At 40.5% G+C, this 14,001-nt stretch overlaps 3 protein-coding genes and 2 long non-coding RNA genes across 6 annotated transcripts; 1 reads left to right on the forward strand and 4 right to left on the reverse strand.

Moving 5' to 3' along the window:
• Positions 1-773: 773 nt before the first annotated feature.
• LOC130690455 (uncharacterized) lies at positions 774-1,693 on the reverse strand. The gene is made up of 3 exons (XR_009001008.2): positions 1,604-1,693; positions 1,127-1,543; positions 774-1,057 (listed from the first exon to the last, which is right to left on the reverse strand). It is a non-coding gene; the product is annotated as an uncharacterized LOC130690455 (long non-coding RNA).
• Positions 1,694-3,359: 1,666 nt separating this feature from the next.
• LOC130690002 (uncharacterized) lies at positions 3,360-7,468 on the reverse strand. Of its 2 annotated transcripts, none has more exons than XM_057512954.2 (10): positions 7,356-7,468; positions 6,685-6,772; positions 5,647-6,622; positions 5,172-5,537; positions 4,942-5,095; positions 4,729-4,850; positions 4,534-4,665; positions 4,318-4,463; positions 3,776-4,253; positions 3,360-3,708 (listed from the first exon to the last, which is right to left on the reverse strand). In XM_057512954.2, exons 3-10 carry the CDS (start codon positions 6,101-6,103, stop codon positions 3,575-3,577), a joined length of 1,989 nt encoding a protein of 662 aa, XP_057368937.1. In that variant the 5' UTR covers positions 6,104-6,622; positions 6,685-6,772; positions 7,356-7,468; the 3' UTR covers positions 3,360-3,574. The 2 variants fall into 2 exon arrangements, with proteins under 2 accessions (XP_057368937.1, XP_057368936.1); XM_057512953.2 differs by having other exon boundaries at positions 6,685-6,777; positions 7,356-7,445.
• Positions 7,469-8,106: 638 nt separating this feature from the next.
• Positions 8,107-10,319, forward strand: LOC130690004 (uncharacterized). Its single transcript, XM_057512956.2, has 7 exons — positions 8,107-8,331; positions 8,428-8,541; positions 8,610-8,901; positions 8,969-9,123; positions 9,191-9,392; positions 9,466-9,717; positions 9,789-10,319. Exons 1-7 carry the CDS (start codon positions 8,209-8,211, stop codon positions 10,280-10,282), a joined length of 1,632 nt encoding a protein of 543 aa, XP_057368939.1. The 5' UTR covers positions 8,107-8,208; the 3' UTR covers positions 10,283-10,319.
• Positions 10,320-10,856: 537 nt separating this feature from the next.
• Positions 10,857-12,172, reverse strand: LOC130690005 (uncharacterized). Its single transcript, XM_057512958.1, has 4 exons — positions 12,014-12,172; positions 11,731-11,889; positions 11,277-11,605; positions 10,857-11,217 (listed from the first exon to the last, which is right to left on the reverse strand). The coding sequence occupies exons 2-4, from the start codon at positions 11,887-11,889 to the stop codon at positions 10,872-10,874; spliced, it is 834 nt and encodes a 277-aa protein (XP_057368941.1). The 5' UTR covers positions 12,014-12,172; the 3' UTR covers positions 10,857-10,871.
• Positions 12,173-12,916: 744 nt separating this feature from the next.
• On the reverse strand, positions 12,917-13,808 carry LOC132088048 (uncharacterized). The gene is made up of 2 exons (XR_009421169.1): positions 13,678-13,808; positions 12,917-13,497 (listed from the first exon to the last, which is right to left on the reverse strand). It is a non-coding gene; the product is annotated as an uncharacterized LOC132088048 (long non-coding RNA).
• Positions 13,809-14,001: the final 193 nt, after the last annotated feature.

A 14,001-nucleotide genomic window follows, 5' to 3' on the forward strand; every position in this document is an offset into this window, starting at 1 on the left:
TTGTTTGAATTTTGCCGACGTTGCCCTAAGAAATTATAGTTTTCACATCTGTTCATAAATCTTAAGTAATGCAAGGAGGGTTTTCTAAGAGCTATTTCTGGTGACAAGGGTGTGCACTTTGCTTGAGATATCATGAAGACGTCTTTTCAATACACTTGAAATACGTTAACAATTCGCCGTAGCTCGTTCCAGCCATGCATATCGAAACATCTAAAGTTATATAAGTTGATTGTTGGAGTTGTCTATCACGGGTTGGCGACCACAAGTTTATGGCTATTTTGGTTTACACGTTTGTGGCATTTGTGCCATTATGGTTTGCCATTGCACTGGTCTTTAAAATAGTTTCGACATATCTACAGAAAATGTATAAGGAATTTACTTAATAACCCTTTTGTGTGAATAGGAAATGTAAGATTCTTTCATTGCAACGGGAACCCAAATGATAGGAATGCGTAATTTTTTGCATAAAAGCAAGTAGTAATTTCCAAGTCCGTGTCTCGAGATTTGACTCCATACGTTTTTGATAGTTTCAAAACAGAAACAACAAAACTTATAAAGGTCTGTAAGTTAGCAGTTCTCATTTGATGTGCGATTAAAGTGTTTTATCTTCAACCGACATATTTCTGAAAAAAAATTCAAGTTAAATGTTATTTAAAGTAAGAAAAAAACAATCCTACTAGATTGATTGAAACCTTAACAAAGAGAAAACCCAATTTCAGGTACAAATTACACCATGCCAACACCATGTGATATCTAAATACATTAAACCTAAACTACTCCATGCTAGTGACATAATTTGATTGCTAGTGCAAAGAATCCCAAGAACAATTATACGCAACACAATGCGGGTTATAAACAATACAAGATTCACAACGCCAAGATTTCATTTAAAGCACTTAATAATCAAGACAAAATCCAGTGTTCAAGATATCACTTCTGGCGAAGGCTGGAATCGCTGGTTTAATCATTGACTGGTGGAATCGCTGGTGAAATCATCCGCTTCAATCCCGTCTGCTTAGTATTAGATCACGAAACGGTTTCATCGGAGCTCTGGTATCTTTTCAAAACGAATCAAACAAAATGCTTCTGCACTATAAATTTAGATGTTTTTACTTGTGTAACTTACAGCACACTGGGATTGCTAGTGCCTAATCCTGGCAACTAATGAGTACCCGCTAATGGGTTCAGTTTATTTCCGCAATAACGGTCAACCGTGCTTCCGCTGACATCTCGACCATCTCCGATAAGAAGGAAATCGTACAATTATGCCGCGATAAAAGTATCTCCAGCAGTGATGGTGACAGTTGTGCCCACATTAGAATTCGCAGCGGCAAGTGCTATTGCGTTTTGGACTGCGGAAATAGCATTAAAGCCAGTCGTCCCATGTCTCACAGAGGCTGGTTATCGAGAAGCCGTCACCGCCATTGATGACCGAACAGACGGACAAGTAACGGGCACCACAGTTGTTGCGCCACCGACTCGAAAATTATCCAAACAAGTTCCGGCTGTGGGCTGCGTCCTAGTGAAAGATGTAAAATCCAGCCTACCAAAGAAAATGAAATAATTTTATCAATAACACAGCGGTAAATGGTGATTAGCATACCGTATTTGGCAAATAGGCCTCTAGAACCTGGAACATAGATCCCGCTGATTCCTACACATGCATCAAAATTGTCTAGTGGATCATCAAAAGTAGGATGTAGGAAACGTGAATCCTGTCGGCCAGATTAGGAAACATTCTCCATGTGTTTGCCGGCGTGACTCGATTGTTGAAAACCCCAATGTTGGTGAAATTAGAAGCAAAATCACGAATTGCGAAACGACCATCAGGATAAATTCTTCGGATTAAGTCCGGCTTCTTGACGGAAATTCGTCCTTTTGAGTACAAATCGACATACCCTAAAAAACGGAGCGAATGCTTGGTAATCGTTCTTTTGATTTAATTTCTCATCAACATACCTGGCAAACGACTCCTCATTCGATCAAATGAATTCCATGGGTTAGAACTGTAGTGGTAGGCAAAGACAGAATCATTTAATTGCTGAAAACCTACGAATGCTAATTGCTCCCCTTCGCCAATCTCATCGCAAGGGTGGACAGCTCACAATACTAAAACAATTGAGAATACTACGTTTAGCTTCGGCATATTTCTGATTTAATGCCTCAGAACACGTCTGAAAAATGTTTGAGCTACACGGTCTTATATACTGGAGTGGTAGGATTAAACCCTACTTCTTCCGCACCACTATCGGGCATCTTGGGCCACAACTAATGTTGACGTCTCATTCCTTCCTTGTAATGGAGTCTCAGGCTAGACCTGTAAGAAAAGAAAACAAGACTTAGAGAGAATGATGAGATGAATTTTTCAGTTTGTACATTCCAGCTATAGGAAATTACAAGGCAAAAGACTGAACTCACCTCTTCGTTTCTAAACAAAGATATCAACGCGAAAGGCTGCAGAGGCGTTGGTCAATGCAAAGTTGAATTTCTCAGTGTCGGTGTAGCGTTTAACTACCACTTTGCACTCAAAACGGTGTACATCAAATTCTTATAGTGCGGTCATGTTCCAGTGTACAAAAGTTAGCAAAACAAAGGCCTCGCGTTATTTTGTTTGTTTCCTTTCTTGGTTATCCAGACTTCAACTGAATGCTAATCCTAGCAGTAAATTTGCTGTGGGCGAAATCTAAAAAATTAAGAAATGAAGAGCCAGCGATTCATTTCGTCCTACACGTAGCGCTCTAGGGTAGATGTAGTATTTCCTCCGTCGGTGTTCAAGGAACCATTTGTACGAAGCTGGTTCACTATCTGAAAAAGGACTGAAAAAGGACTAAGTGCTGAAAAAAAAAAACAAGATAAAAAAACTCCGTTGGAAAAACAACAAAAATACTTCAAACTGCCAGAGTTCTACGCCTCACCGTAGATTGCTATCGTGAAGAGGTCACTACCCTTCCCTGCTACTATTAAAAACAAGAACATATTGAGAATAACTAATATTCAATTATCAGGTCTGCGTCATTCAATAAAAACCTGCAAAGAGCAAGAAAAAAAATATTTTGAATATGAAATCTTCAGTACGATACTAGCATATTTTTTACATGTTTGTGGAGTTGGGCATCAGTCCGATTGCGGTACGGGTTCCACAGCTTTGTCCGTCAGTTTTACACGTCACACCAACCATCTGCCTACCTTAATTTTTAAAAATTAACTTTCCTGTTTATCAGATGCAAAAGCAACGATTAATGCTGTAACAATCAATTTGATAACAGGAATAGGCTCTGCGATCAGCTGCTTCTAGATAACAAACAATTTCAATTTTTACGGTTGAAAAAGAATTATTGGCAAGCGAACCACGCCAAAATATTATATTCAATTCACTCTACCCACTATTACTTAACAAACCAACCGTTACACAACGGCCAACAGATTTTTACATCCATCTGTAATTAGTCAAAGTATAACTATTTAAAAAATGTAGTTTAAAATGATCCTTCACCACACCATAACTAACGCTAACGGAACCTTTTTTTTGAATTTTGCTTAGCTACACAAACCCTTCAGACACTGTTATTCCACCTCACTTTTCCTCGTAATTAAAGCAGAAACCAGTGTTGGCTGTATCGGCCGGTGCAGGAAGGATGTTTGTCCCCGCAGCCACAGCCGCTTCCGTACCATCTGTATGGTACGAAATCCGGAATGGTCTAACTGGAGCTATCCCAAACATTCAAACCTATACTCCTTTACCAACTTAAACAAACTTAAGTGTCATTCAACTTACTGCAAATCTGGGTGCTAGTCGCTACTGGAGGAGCGGCGGGATTGAGTGCGTTTCCGCAATAGCGATCGGCCGCTACATCATTTGCATCTCGAGCCCCAGCGATGAGCAGAAAATCGTACAGGCACGTGGCAGTATTAACTGCATTGATGAATGCACTCGTACCAATACTGGAGAGCGTTGCCGCGTTAGTGTTGGCGACAGCAGCGGCAGCCTGAGCGGATGCAAGAGATGCCTGGTCATTTCTGACAGCAATATTTGCATCAGTTGCCGTCTGAATTTGAGCTGCCGTAGCACCAGCTCCAGCGGCTGCGAGAACTGCCAGTGCAGCGGTCTGAATGGCTGTTGAAGCTGTGAGGGCATTCTGGGCAGCCACAACCGCAGCCGCCGCAATAGCAGCGGGGGTAGTGGTGGGCGTCGTGATAGAAAAAGCGTCACCATTCCTAACCGAACACACCGACAGGCACATCTGAGTCGCTTTCTGTATCAAATGAAAATCAAGCGTCAGTTCTGTGAGCAAGAAGTCGCATATTCATGATGCGTACCAATCCGGAAATGAGTTCCGTTCTGAAGCAAACATTGTAATTTTGATTGTTCAATTGGCGTGTTGTTGTGCCCGAGATATCCAACCAATTGAAAGACCGTACTTTCCCCGTGGCGGCCGTGAAATACTGCAGGCAATCCGCCGGAGCTGTAGAAGAAGTCCACCATGTAAAAACAATAGACAGGCTACTTTTTTTGGTACGTTAAAGTTAAGTTACCGAGGTAGGAACCCCCACAAGGAAGCAATGCGATTTTGATGTTCCATGAACGACTGGCCGTATCAGCTGCAAAATTAAACATGAACTGTACGTTGCTAGGAGTAATGGCCGACGATGGGACGTCAATGTACACTAAGAGATAAAAAAGGTTCTAAATTCTGATCATTTTAAAGTTAATTTTCTGATTCCGTATACTGTGCTGTCCGCTATTGTCACCACAGATGGTAGGTGCCACTGTAGTTGCCTCGCCGATTTGGAATGTATCAATGCAATTTCCAGCTGTTGGCTGGGCAATTGTAAACGAGATGAAATCCAAACTACAAATCGGAGAAAAATGATACGAATATAACGCTCGGTGAGATCTGTACTCGCCATCTACGCATCAGTGAAAATAGTAATATAATTTACCGAATTTGGCAAATAGGTCTCTTTGATTGTTCGGTGAGTTTCGTGTCCGTCCTCACAGTTAACGAGCAGGAAGATGGAGCGTTAATGAGCGCAGACGGATTCTGCCAGTACGTGTTGTTTAAAGTAACAACGCCTCCGCACTTGTTGATCGTATCTGTCCAACCAAAACAAAAGGCACATCAGTTATAACATTTTTTTACGTTTGACACATTGACACGGCTGTAACTCACTAATGCAACAGACTTTTCCAAAACTACAGGAATCAGTCGGTCGTCCACCGAACAGCGAACAAACTGAGCCTGGCGCACAGATTCCAGATTCACCGTTAGGTGAAACACAGGTCTCGAACATATCAAACCTATAGTCAAAACTTTGACTTAAAGAAACTGGAAGGCGATTGACGAGAGTGGCAAACGGTCTCCAAGTATTGGCCGGTGTAAATCGATTGTTGAAGAAGCCAGCGTTTATCAAATTGGCACCCAATCCTCCGAGAGCCAGACGACCTTCTGACTGAAGATCATTTTTAGTGGACTGTAACGTCTTAACGACGTGTTGCTGCTTGTTAAGTGTCCTCCCGTCGTACAGGTTCGAATAACCTTTAAACACAACAATTACAAGTACATAAGATCAACAGTAGATATAGAATATATATAGATATATAGAACCATTTAATCTTTCATTAACTATTTTAATGTTTTTTGTTACCATCAACTGGAGAGTCAACAGTCGCTAGTTGGTACTCTAGAACGTTCCACGTTTCAGGAGTATAACCGTAGGCTTGGGTGTAAAAATCTCTCGGATCCTGCGTCAAAAGTTGTTCCTCGTTACCACCATCACAGGCTCGGCTGATTTGTGCCATCAAAACGGCCGCGAGCAGCAAATAAAAAGACGACATCATCTCAGAACGAATACAAGATGCTGTAACTGATGCTGGTCGAAGACGTCTAAGAACTTCTGAAACATTTTTTGTAGTGTTCCGTCTTATATAGTACTGCGGATCAGCTCTTGAGCTTTTCCTTGAACTTGGGCCACAGGAAGACAACTTTGGGTACATGGAATTACAGTACGGATCGGCTGTTGAGACAACTTTGCGTACGTGGAATCTGCAACGTAGACAAAGCGGGTAGCAACCTTTGCATGCGGTTAACGTCTGGGAGCCCATCCAAATGTAAAAGGTCCAATCAATTTAATGACCAGCTGAACTGGCTGAAGATCCAGCAAACGTTTCTGCACTATAGGCAAACTAAGAACACAACGAGGGCAGACAGACAATCCGTATCAGGACTTCAGCGCATCGTCTGGGAAGATTTTTCTGGCACAGGGTGGCTATATAATCTTGATAAAAAACAAAAAAAGCAAAAAGAACATGTAGACAAACGTATGGCTTGCATACTTAACCGGCAAACTGCAGTAGCCGGCACGTTCGTCTCTGTGACATTAAACGATTTGCTATCGTACGATCCGCTTGGCCCTGTTTTGCATAATGAAAGTGGCATTCGGGCGAGACTATCTTCGCACTAGCGGAAAGCGTTTGATATCATGTACAGCAAGCTTTTCTAATGGGATAAGGTCTCGGCTTCCATGTCGGTGTGAGCGTGGTGTGAGGGTTCCATGTCGTCGCCAAAACAACACAGGCAGGACAAAGGTGATCACCAGCATTTTTGACAACCAGAAGACTCACCTGCAATTAGAAAGACAACAGTAAATTGTTTAATGAAAAAGGAAAAATGAAAATTCTTATACCATTATTAAAACAAAATGACTTTGTTTTAAGACGTCTGTGCTTTCTACGACTGATGGTGACCACACCTTTCTCATTAAAGCCACCTGTCTATTCTAGCAGAAAAATATAATACTGAGGCACAAACAAGTCAATATGAAACTTTACTTTTTACAACTCAATGAACTTAACAATGGCCAAAACATTATGGAGGAGTAGCAGAAACCATACAGCAGCATGCCCAAGTTAATGTTCAAATTTCAAAGTCAAACATCAGGTGAATGCTACTGGTAGTCAAGGTCTGGCGGGACGTCAAGGATTCTCTTGTGTTCATCTTGATTTGCATGAAGATTTACACACGATTTCAATTTTGGCAATGAGCCAACTTTGAGCAAGTCTTGTGTACTTACAAATTCATGCACGATGCTGTAGTTACAGACATCGTCTAACACTAGTGGCTGTATAGTTGTTTTTCTTTCAGAATGACTCTTTTCCTATAACACTATGGCCTTTGCCTACACTAGAACATGTACGAAACTGGAATCAGTTAACATTACGTGTAAATCTTTCACTTTCGAACAATCAAGCGCAAAAACGATTTAGACAACTGACACTGTTCGCCGCCATTTTGTCAAGCAAAATCAAGCTTCCACAGAAAGTAAAAGAAATTGAAATAGTAAACTGCTTCAGTTACCTCTTTACCCGCTCTTGATGATGCCATATATTCGGTGTCTGGGAAAACCGAAGAATACTTAATCAGTTATTCCTTTTCAGGAAGAAAGATTTCGTGCAACATTAGGTCAAAGCACATTCTTTTTCACTGTTTTTTTAATGCCTTAGCGGCCACGAGGTAAACTAAACTTCTCACCCTACCTTAACCGATTTTAAGCTGACGTGTGCATTGCTTTAGGTGATTTGAACAAATTAGGGTTCTAGTAATAGCCTTGAAAATTTTCTTTTGCTGTTTATTTTTTGTGTGAGTATTTGACAAAGTGAATATTTGATAAATGAAGGGAAAAGAAAATGTACTTGGGTTGACGATTGCTGACTGAACATCATGGCAGTTTTCTTTTGGTCGTAACGGCCATCAGAAAAAAGGCAAACGAAGGAGGTTATCTTAAAATTTGAAGTACATAATGGATTTAGCCTAAGCAAGAGCTTTAAAATTTTGTGTTTCAGTTGGTACGACTTGATTGACGAAAAAGATAACGTGCTCTATCACTCTGTTTTCCTTGATACCTTCATCACATAGCTAATCTACAAAAGCAGGTTAAGGAAGTCTGTTTAAACAGCTCAATCTTGGCCAAACCTTGTATTGAAAATTTAGTTGGCTAAGGGGGAAAAATCTACAATTGCACAATACCGGGGTTCCCGTCAAAACACTATTATTGCTATTATTATCTTATGATAACTGCCTATTTGACAGTGTGCAGTTTAAAGATTTCTGTACGCATTCGATATCTTTTAACTTGTGAAGTCAGTTTAGCCAGAGAAGGTTGTAAAATATAGCTGCACAGAATCCATAAAATTACTTTAACGATTGTGAAATGTTTCAATTGTGTACTGCTTCATCTGTACGCTTCAGTGTGCTATTTGTTGCCATATGCTGGATGACGGCCATTGCTGCCGTTCCATTGGAAGAAGAATTCCATCAGCTACGAGAAAATTACGTAAGCTCCTTCACCATTTACCCTACTTAGTTTTACTTCTCATTATGCGTCTGTCGTGCCTAAATTGACCTGTGCTTCAATATACTCGTTCCTTAGATTCAATTAAATAGAATTGTGAAGAGACTGGAGAAGAACAATGCCCTATTTTTAGCCAAAAATACTGACCTGGCAGAAAAAATAACGCAGCTGGAAGCCCAACAACAAGGCCGTGTAAGTCTGCCCGCTGCAATTATAGAATTCAAGTTTATTTTGTTTTTATACATTGTTTTTCTGTTCAGAATGACGAAAAACAAGATTTATTATCAAAATTCAACGTCTTGGAATCTAGAATCCAACAGCTAGAAACAGTTTTCGTTAGCATGTTTCCTCGACAGAAAGAAACAGCCTCAAGACACCAAACATCTGTTGAAAATAGTTTTGAAAGTCCACCTAAATCAGTTGGAATGGCAAGAACGTGCGCAGAACTTCATGCAGCTGATCCATCTCTTCCTTCTGGATTACACTTGATCGACCCTGATGGCCAAGGTGTTGGTGATAATCCGATCAACGTATATTGCAATATGACCACAGGTAACAATGGCAAGTTGTCTCTCGTTTTCTCTCAAAATAAGATTCTTTGTTTATACTATCCTTACAGGTACGACAGCAATTCCTCACGACTGCGAATCGCCGTTGGATGTGGGTCATTGCGCTGATCCTGGATGCTACTCAAGACCAGTTAACTACTATGCAAGCAGCAGGCAAATGAAAGCTTTGGTTGATTTGTCAACTGAATGCCATCAGGCGATCAAGGTAGCTTACCACTATTCAGGCATCATTAAAATTAATTCGATACAATCATAGATGTCATTCTGGTTAGTATGACTGCTACTATGCACCTTTCGAGTTTAATACCATTCCGTACGCCTGGTGGAACGATAGGTATGGAAATGCAAAGTATTTCTGGTCCGGTGGCAATACGGAAGCTCACATCTGTCAATGCGGAATCGATGGAAATTGTGTCGATGCCACTGTTAAATGCAATTGTGACGCAACAGTACCGCTGCAACTAGTCGATAGTGGTAAATTAATTATTTCTTTTCAATGAATGAAAAAAAAAAAAATTGTTATTAATGCCGAATGCACTTACCTTAGGCGTCATCAACGATATGGACATTCTGCCCATTACTCGCTTGAATTTCGGAAGAACGCAACTGGAAACATCTTCCGGAGTTCACACACTAGGCCGTTTCGAATGCTCTGGGCAAGTGGCGATCACTGGAATGCCGACCTCATGCAAAGATCTTTGGCGCATCGGCCATACCCTGAATGGAATCTACAACGTAAAGGGATCTTCAATGGTGGAATCTGTTTACTGTGACTTTTCGATATTCCCTGACGATGCAGGTAAATGATATAACTGTATGTATTAAAACATTACCTTTTGTGCAGATTTATTCGTATTTGAACGCCAACAGGTTTCCAGCGTTGGATAGGCTACGCCGATTTAAAATCAGCGTCCATCTATTTCTACGTTACCAAAAACTCTTCCTTTGCAACATTGAATACTCCCATCGCTTTTGAAATAGCAAGAATCAATGAAGGAAATGCCATGGATCTAGAAACAGGAATATTCACGTCACCTCGGACAGGAATTTATTCCTTTTCGTTCACGGGGCACATATTTTATCCAGCAACGTTGACTTATACCTATTTTGGAGTTGGCCTTTACTTGAACGGAAACTTTGTTGGATCAGGTTGGACTGATGTGGTGAATATTCCTACCGATTTTCAGCTAAGGCCGGTGGGCTTCCAGGCAACGCTTCATATGAAAGCAGGCGACCAAGTGTGGGTGAAGATTGAAAATCATTCGCCGGGAGTGTATCTAATCGATGATACTCGTCACTACACTCATTTTACCGGTTCGTTGGTGGAAGAAGACATTTTCGTGGTGAATCGAAACGTGGAATAAAACGTTACAAATTAATCAGATTATCTAAAACAATTGCACGGCCAAAGTTTGGTGAAGCAGCCAACATCGTAATAAACGTAAATTGGTTTGTGATAAAGGCAGAACTTAATAAAAAAAAACAAATTCGATAACACAACTAATGTTACCTGTGTTGCTGGGAAACTTGTATCAGGTTCTTTTTGGGCATTGTGGCGTCAATAACATGCTGGGCAATCAGTGTTCCAGGAAGCACAGATGGCAGAATAAGTAGGGCCAGGCTTATTACTGGCTCAAACAGCTCAAGACGAACGAATGAAATGGTTAGAACTCCGGCTGTATCAAAACCCGAAACTTGTGTAGGAGTGATGTCAAAAGAGGGCAGCTCAACGTAGATTTGCTATCGAAGGAGACTTTGGGGATCTTTTTCACTTTGCGGCAGCAGTGAAGATATCCTGGATGCATAGCCATTCCATTTTATTTGGTGAATTTATTTGGTGAACAGAATCTGAGTTGAAATACAATGACAACCAACACCGTCAAGTACATCTTATGAAAACTAAGGTAATCTATATTTTATTCGAGTCGGCGGCACAGCTACTAAATGCCTGTTTTAGGCACGGCAGACAACGAAGCCTGCCGGCAAACAAGCAGCGCACGCTGGAGTCATACACGCAGTAGTTGGAGCTGGAACGAGGAGATTTACTGTCTGTGTCAAAGTTGTGGGAACAAATGAGTAGCTCACCACAGGAGTCGCTCCCATGGCACTGCTGCCACCAAACAAACCATTACTTAGTATCCCGTTATTTAAGAAAAATCGCCTGTCTCTCATATTCGTCTGGTCCCCATACGATACTTCATCGTGGGTAACATCGTCCTTAGACGGATGTAATATGTCACCAATTGACTGGTCGGTGGTCAGCTGACGGTTTTCTCGTACCAAATGAGTTGGCGTCAATCTACAAATGAAAATTTGTTGGCTAAATTGCATCGAACAATACTAATTAGAGCTATTTACTTTAGCGTTGCAGTAGGTGCGATGGGAAATTGAATGTGCTCAGAAGCAACGTCATCGATTTCACGCCTCTTGCGACCAACGCATGGCAGGGGAGTTGCAATCGAAAACTGGAAGGCCGGAATGCATGTTACAATAGAAGCGACGGTGGTAGCCATTGATATGATGGTGGGTACAGCCGCAGAAGAACCCGATCCAGCAAATGGATTTAAACCGAAGAAAAATCGCGGGTTTACCTGCTCTTGCGCAAGGGAACCTCTGATTTTCGATTGATATTGAATTCCATCCAAGTTGTCATGGCTCTCCATTTTTTCCCTGTTGAACTCATCATTCTAAAAACAAAACAGAGTAAACGATTATATGACGAACGAACAAAAATATAGAAATAGGATGTTTCAAAATGTCTAGTGAAGAACAATTAGAGTTGCAAGTTTATTGTTGCGTATGAAGTACTCACCAGGTAGGGGACGTCATTGTATCGATAGCCTTGATAGTTGTTGACTGCCGATTGTGGTGAAGAATAATAAGGAGAAAGCCAAAGCATAGCCCTTGTTCTCTGGAATTGTTGATGAGTGATGACCACACAAGCACACAGGAAAACTAGCGAGAATTTCATCTGTCAAATCAAGAATGGAAACATTACTAACAGCGGCCCACAAGTAGCCGTATAGTCTAATATGAATTAAAGATAACTTTAGCTGTATCAAAAAGTTAAAGAGTCTGAACAAATGTGATTATACTTTAAACGATTTGTGAAAACTCAGCTAGTTGGTTGTTCTCCAGAAACGCTGGTGACTCCAATGAACGTAAACGTTCCGTGTTTTATACCAAGTGCCAGACGGTAAGCTAACCAAAGATAAACAGCAACGGGTTGTATCCTCTACGATGTTTGCCAGTCATCACCATGTGAAGTAGGAACGATGCAAAGATTGGCTGTTCGTGAAACGTAAATTGAAACAAAAGCTCCATGCCGTCGCATCACTGTTTAGCTCCTGCAATATGCAACAGGAGAGCTATTATTTGCTTAAAGTGAGTCTTGTATAACGTTAACTAACGTGCAAACATGTTCCATGAAATATATATATGGTCGATGACTCCATAAGCGTGTCCGGGATCCTCCTAACTTTTGCCACGTAGTTTCATGTCACTTGTCTTTTGGTATAACTTGAATGGATATATCCTTTGGAAGTGTAAAATATTGGTTCAAGTTAAACCTTGAGTTAATTTGAAAATTAATCAACATACAACTAAAAAATTTAGCTGGCCTTGGAAATTATTATGATGGACGAACTGCTGGCTTTTCTCAGTTCAAAATCCTGATGGTAAACAGGACACACAAGCAATCTGGTTATAGCTACCAGAGATAGTGTCTGCTGCAGGAGGCTCCACACATTGCACAGTGAATGTTGGATAAATCAGGTTTACCTATTTTCATGATTAGTTTTCAAACAAATTCATAGAACTTGACAATCAATGATCCTGGTTGTCCCAAGCCTTGAAATGGGGTTGACAAACTGGTTGACAGTTAACATCTTCCTCAGCAAAAAAAAAATAGGAAAATGAACATCAGAGAATGACCCTGAAAATAACAAAGAATTCTCACCAATGTGACATTTTTAACATAACATGATGGAAAATGAAGGTGGGGTCAAAGCTAATTCAATTATGATGGTCAACACATAGCCTTTTGACATTGTAACACTAGAAAGAGTCAATACACCGAAGTTCATACTCTACCCTGTGGTTACATCCATCTGTCTCTATACAAACACCATACTTGTGTTAATTCGTGACAAGAAGAATTTCAATTTCAAGGTCTCCTGAATGGTCACCGATTAACACGAAAGTATGAATTTCAGGCCGAAGATTTATTACATTAGGTAAATACAGGTAATATATCGTTCTTTGCCCCCGTACTGTTTGTTTAACCATCGTTCGTCCGTTTGACACCTGGATTTCCTCTTGGCTACAGCCTAAGGACTTATCGACTATTTAAACGTGAATGGTAAAAATGCACCGAGTTTAAGACGAACCGTATGATTGTACGAATGACCAGTCTTAGTCCACCAGTCGCTGTAGGTTGTATTGTTATTGACGCTACTTCAATTGTGGAGAGTTCTGGCGTAAAACGTAACTTTTTTGTGCCAGGCCCAGAATAAACGTAGAACACACGTCTTGCTGGTAGTCTCCTTTGTTGTCATCAAACTGCGTGTAATATTAGAATCTAGTTAGAAATTGAATAAAGTTAAAAATTTTATGGATGGTATACATTTTTTATGTAACATTGTGTTACCAAAATAAAGTAAACTAACTACATCGTGGAGTGATGGGCTTTGACATTAAAGCAAACAACAAAGTTGAACAATCAACAAGCACATTTTTTATGACTAGAAATCATTGTTACCTGTAAATTGCAAACAACTAATAACGGTTCCATGCAAGTTCCACGAGGTCCATAAACGCCCCATCGATTACGACGACAAAATGCTGACTGAGTAATTGCCTCTCCTTTCACCACCAGCAAATTTTATTCCGAACTCATCCCACATTTCAAATAAATTATCTTTACCCTCCCAAAGATAAAAATATCGTGGCTGAGATTTTGCACTCTAACCTTTTCCACCATTTTTTTCATACATTACCTGAAATTTCCTCTTTGTTACCCATCCTTCTTCAATACCTTCTCAGCCGGAAGTGCCGCCAGTTTTAATAATAGCGATCTGGCATT

This window comes from Daphnia carinata, chromosome 6 (assembly GCF_022539665.2).
Source record: "Daphnia carinata strain CSIRO-1 chromosome 6, CSIRO_AGI_Dcar_HiC_V3, whole genome shotgun sequence".
Lineage (NCBI taxonomy): Eukaryota > Metazoa > Arthropoda > Branchiopoda > Diplostraca > Daphniidae > Daphnia > Daphnia carinata.

Bases quoted from the DNA above. Each gene is read 5' to 3' on its own strand.
- LOC130690002 (XM_057512954.2), bottom strand. From the start codon at position 6,103: ATGGGCTCCCAGACGTTAACCGCATGCAAAGGTTGCTACCCGCTTTGT. The intron at 5,538-5,646 runs GTAACAAAAAAC...TTGTGTTTAAAG, and splicing joins TGTTGACTCTCCAGTTGATG to GTTATTCGAACCTGTACGAC. The intron at 4,464-4,533 runs GTAACTTAACTT...CTTCTTCTACAG, and splicing joins TTGTGGGGGTTCCTACCTCG to CTCCGGCGGATTGCCTGCAG.
- LOC130690004 (XM_057512956.2), top strand. From the start codon at position 8,209: ATGTTTCAATTGTGTACTGCTTCATCTGTACGCTTCAGTGTGCTATTT. The intron at 8,542-8,609 runs GTAAGTCTGCCC...TTTTCTGTTCAG, and splicing joins AAGCCCAACAACAAGGCCGT to AATGACGAAAAACAAGATTT. The intron at 9,718-9,788 runs GTAAATGATATA...GAACGCCAACAG, and splicing joins GATATTCCCTGACGATGCAG to GTTTCCAGCGTTGGATAGGC.
- LOC130690005 (XM_057512958.1), bottom strand. From the start codon at position 11,889: ATGAAATTCTCGCTAGTTTTCCTGTGTGCTTGTGTGGTCATCACTCAT. The intron at 11,606-11,730 runs GTGAGTACTTCA...TTTTGTTTTTAG, and splicing joins ACAATGACGTCCCCTACCTG to AATGATGAGTTCAACAGGGA. The intron at 11,218-11,276 runs GTAAATAGCTCT...TTTCATTTGTAG, and splicing joins GCACCTACTGCAACGCTAAA to ATTGACGCCAACTCATTTGG.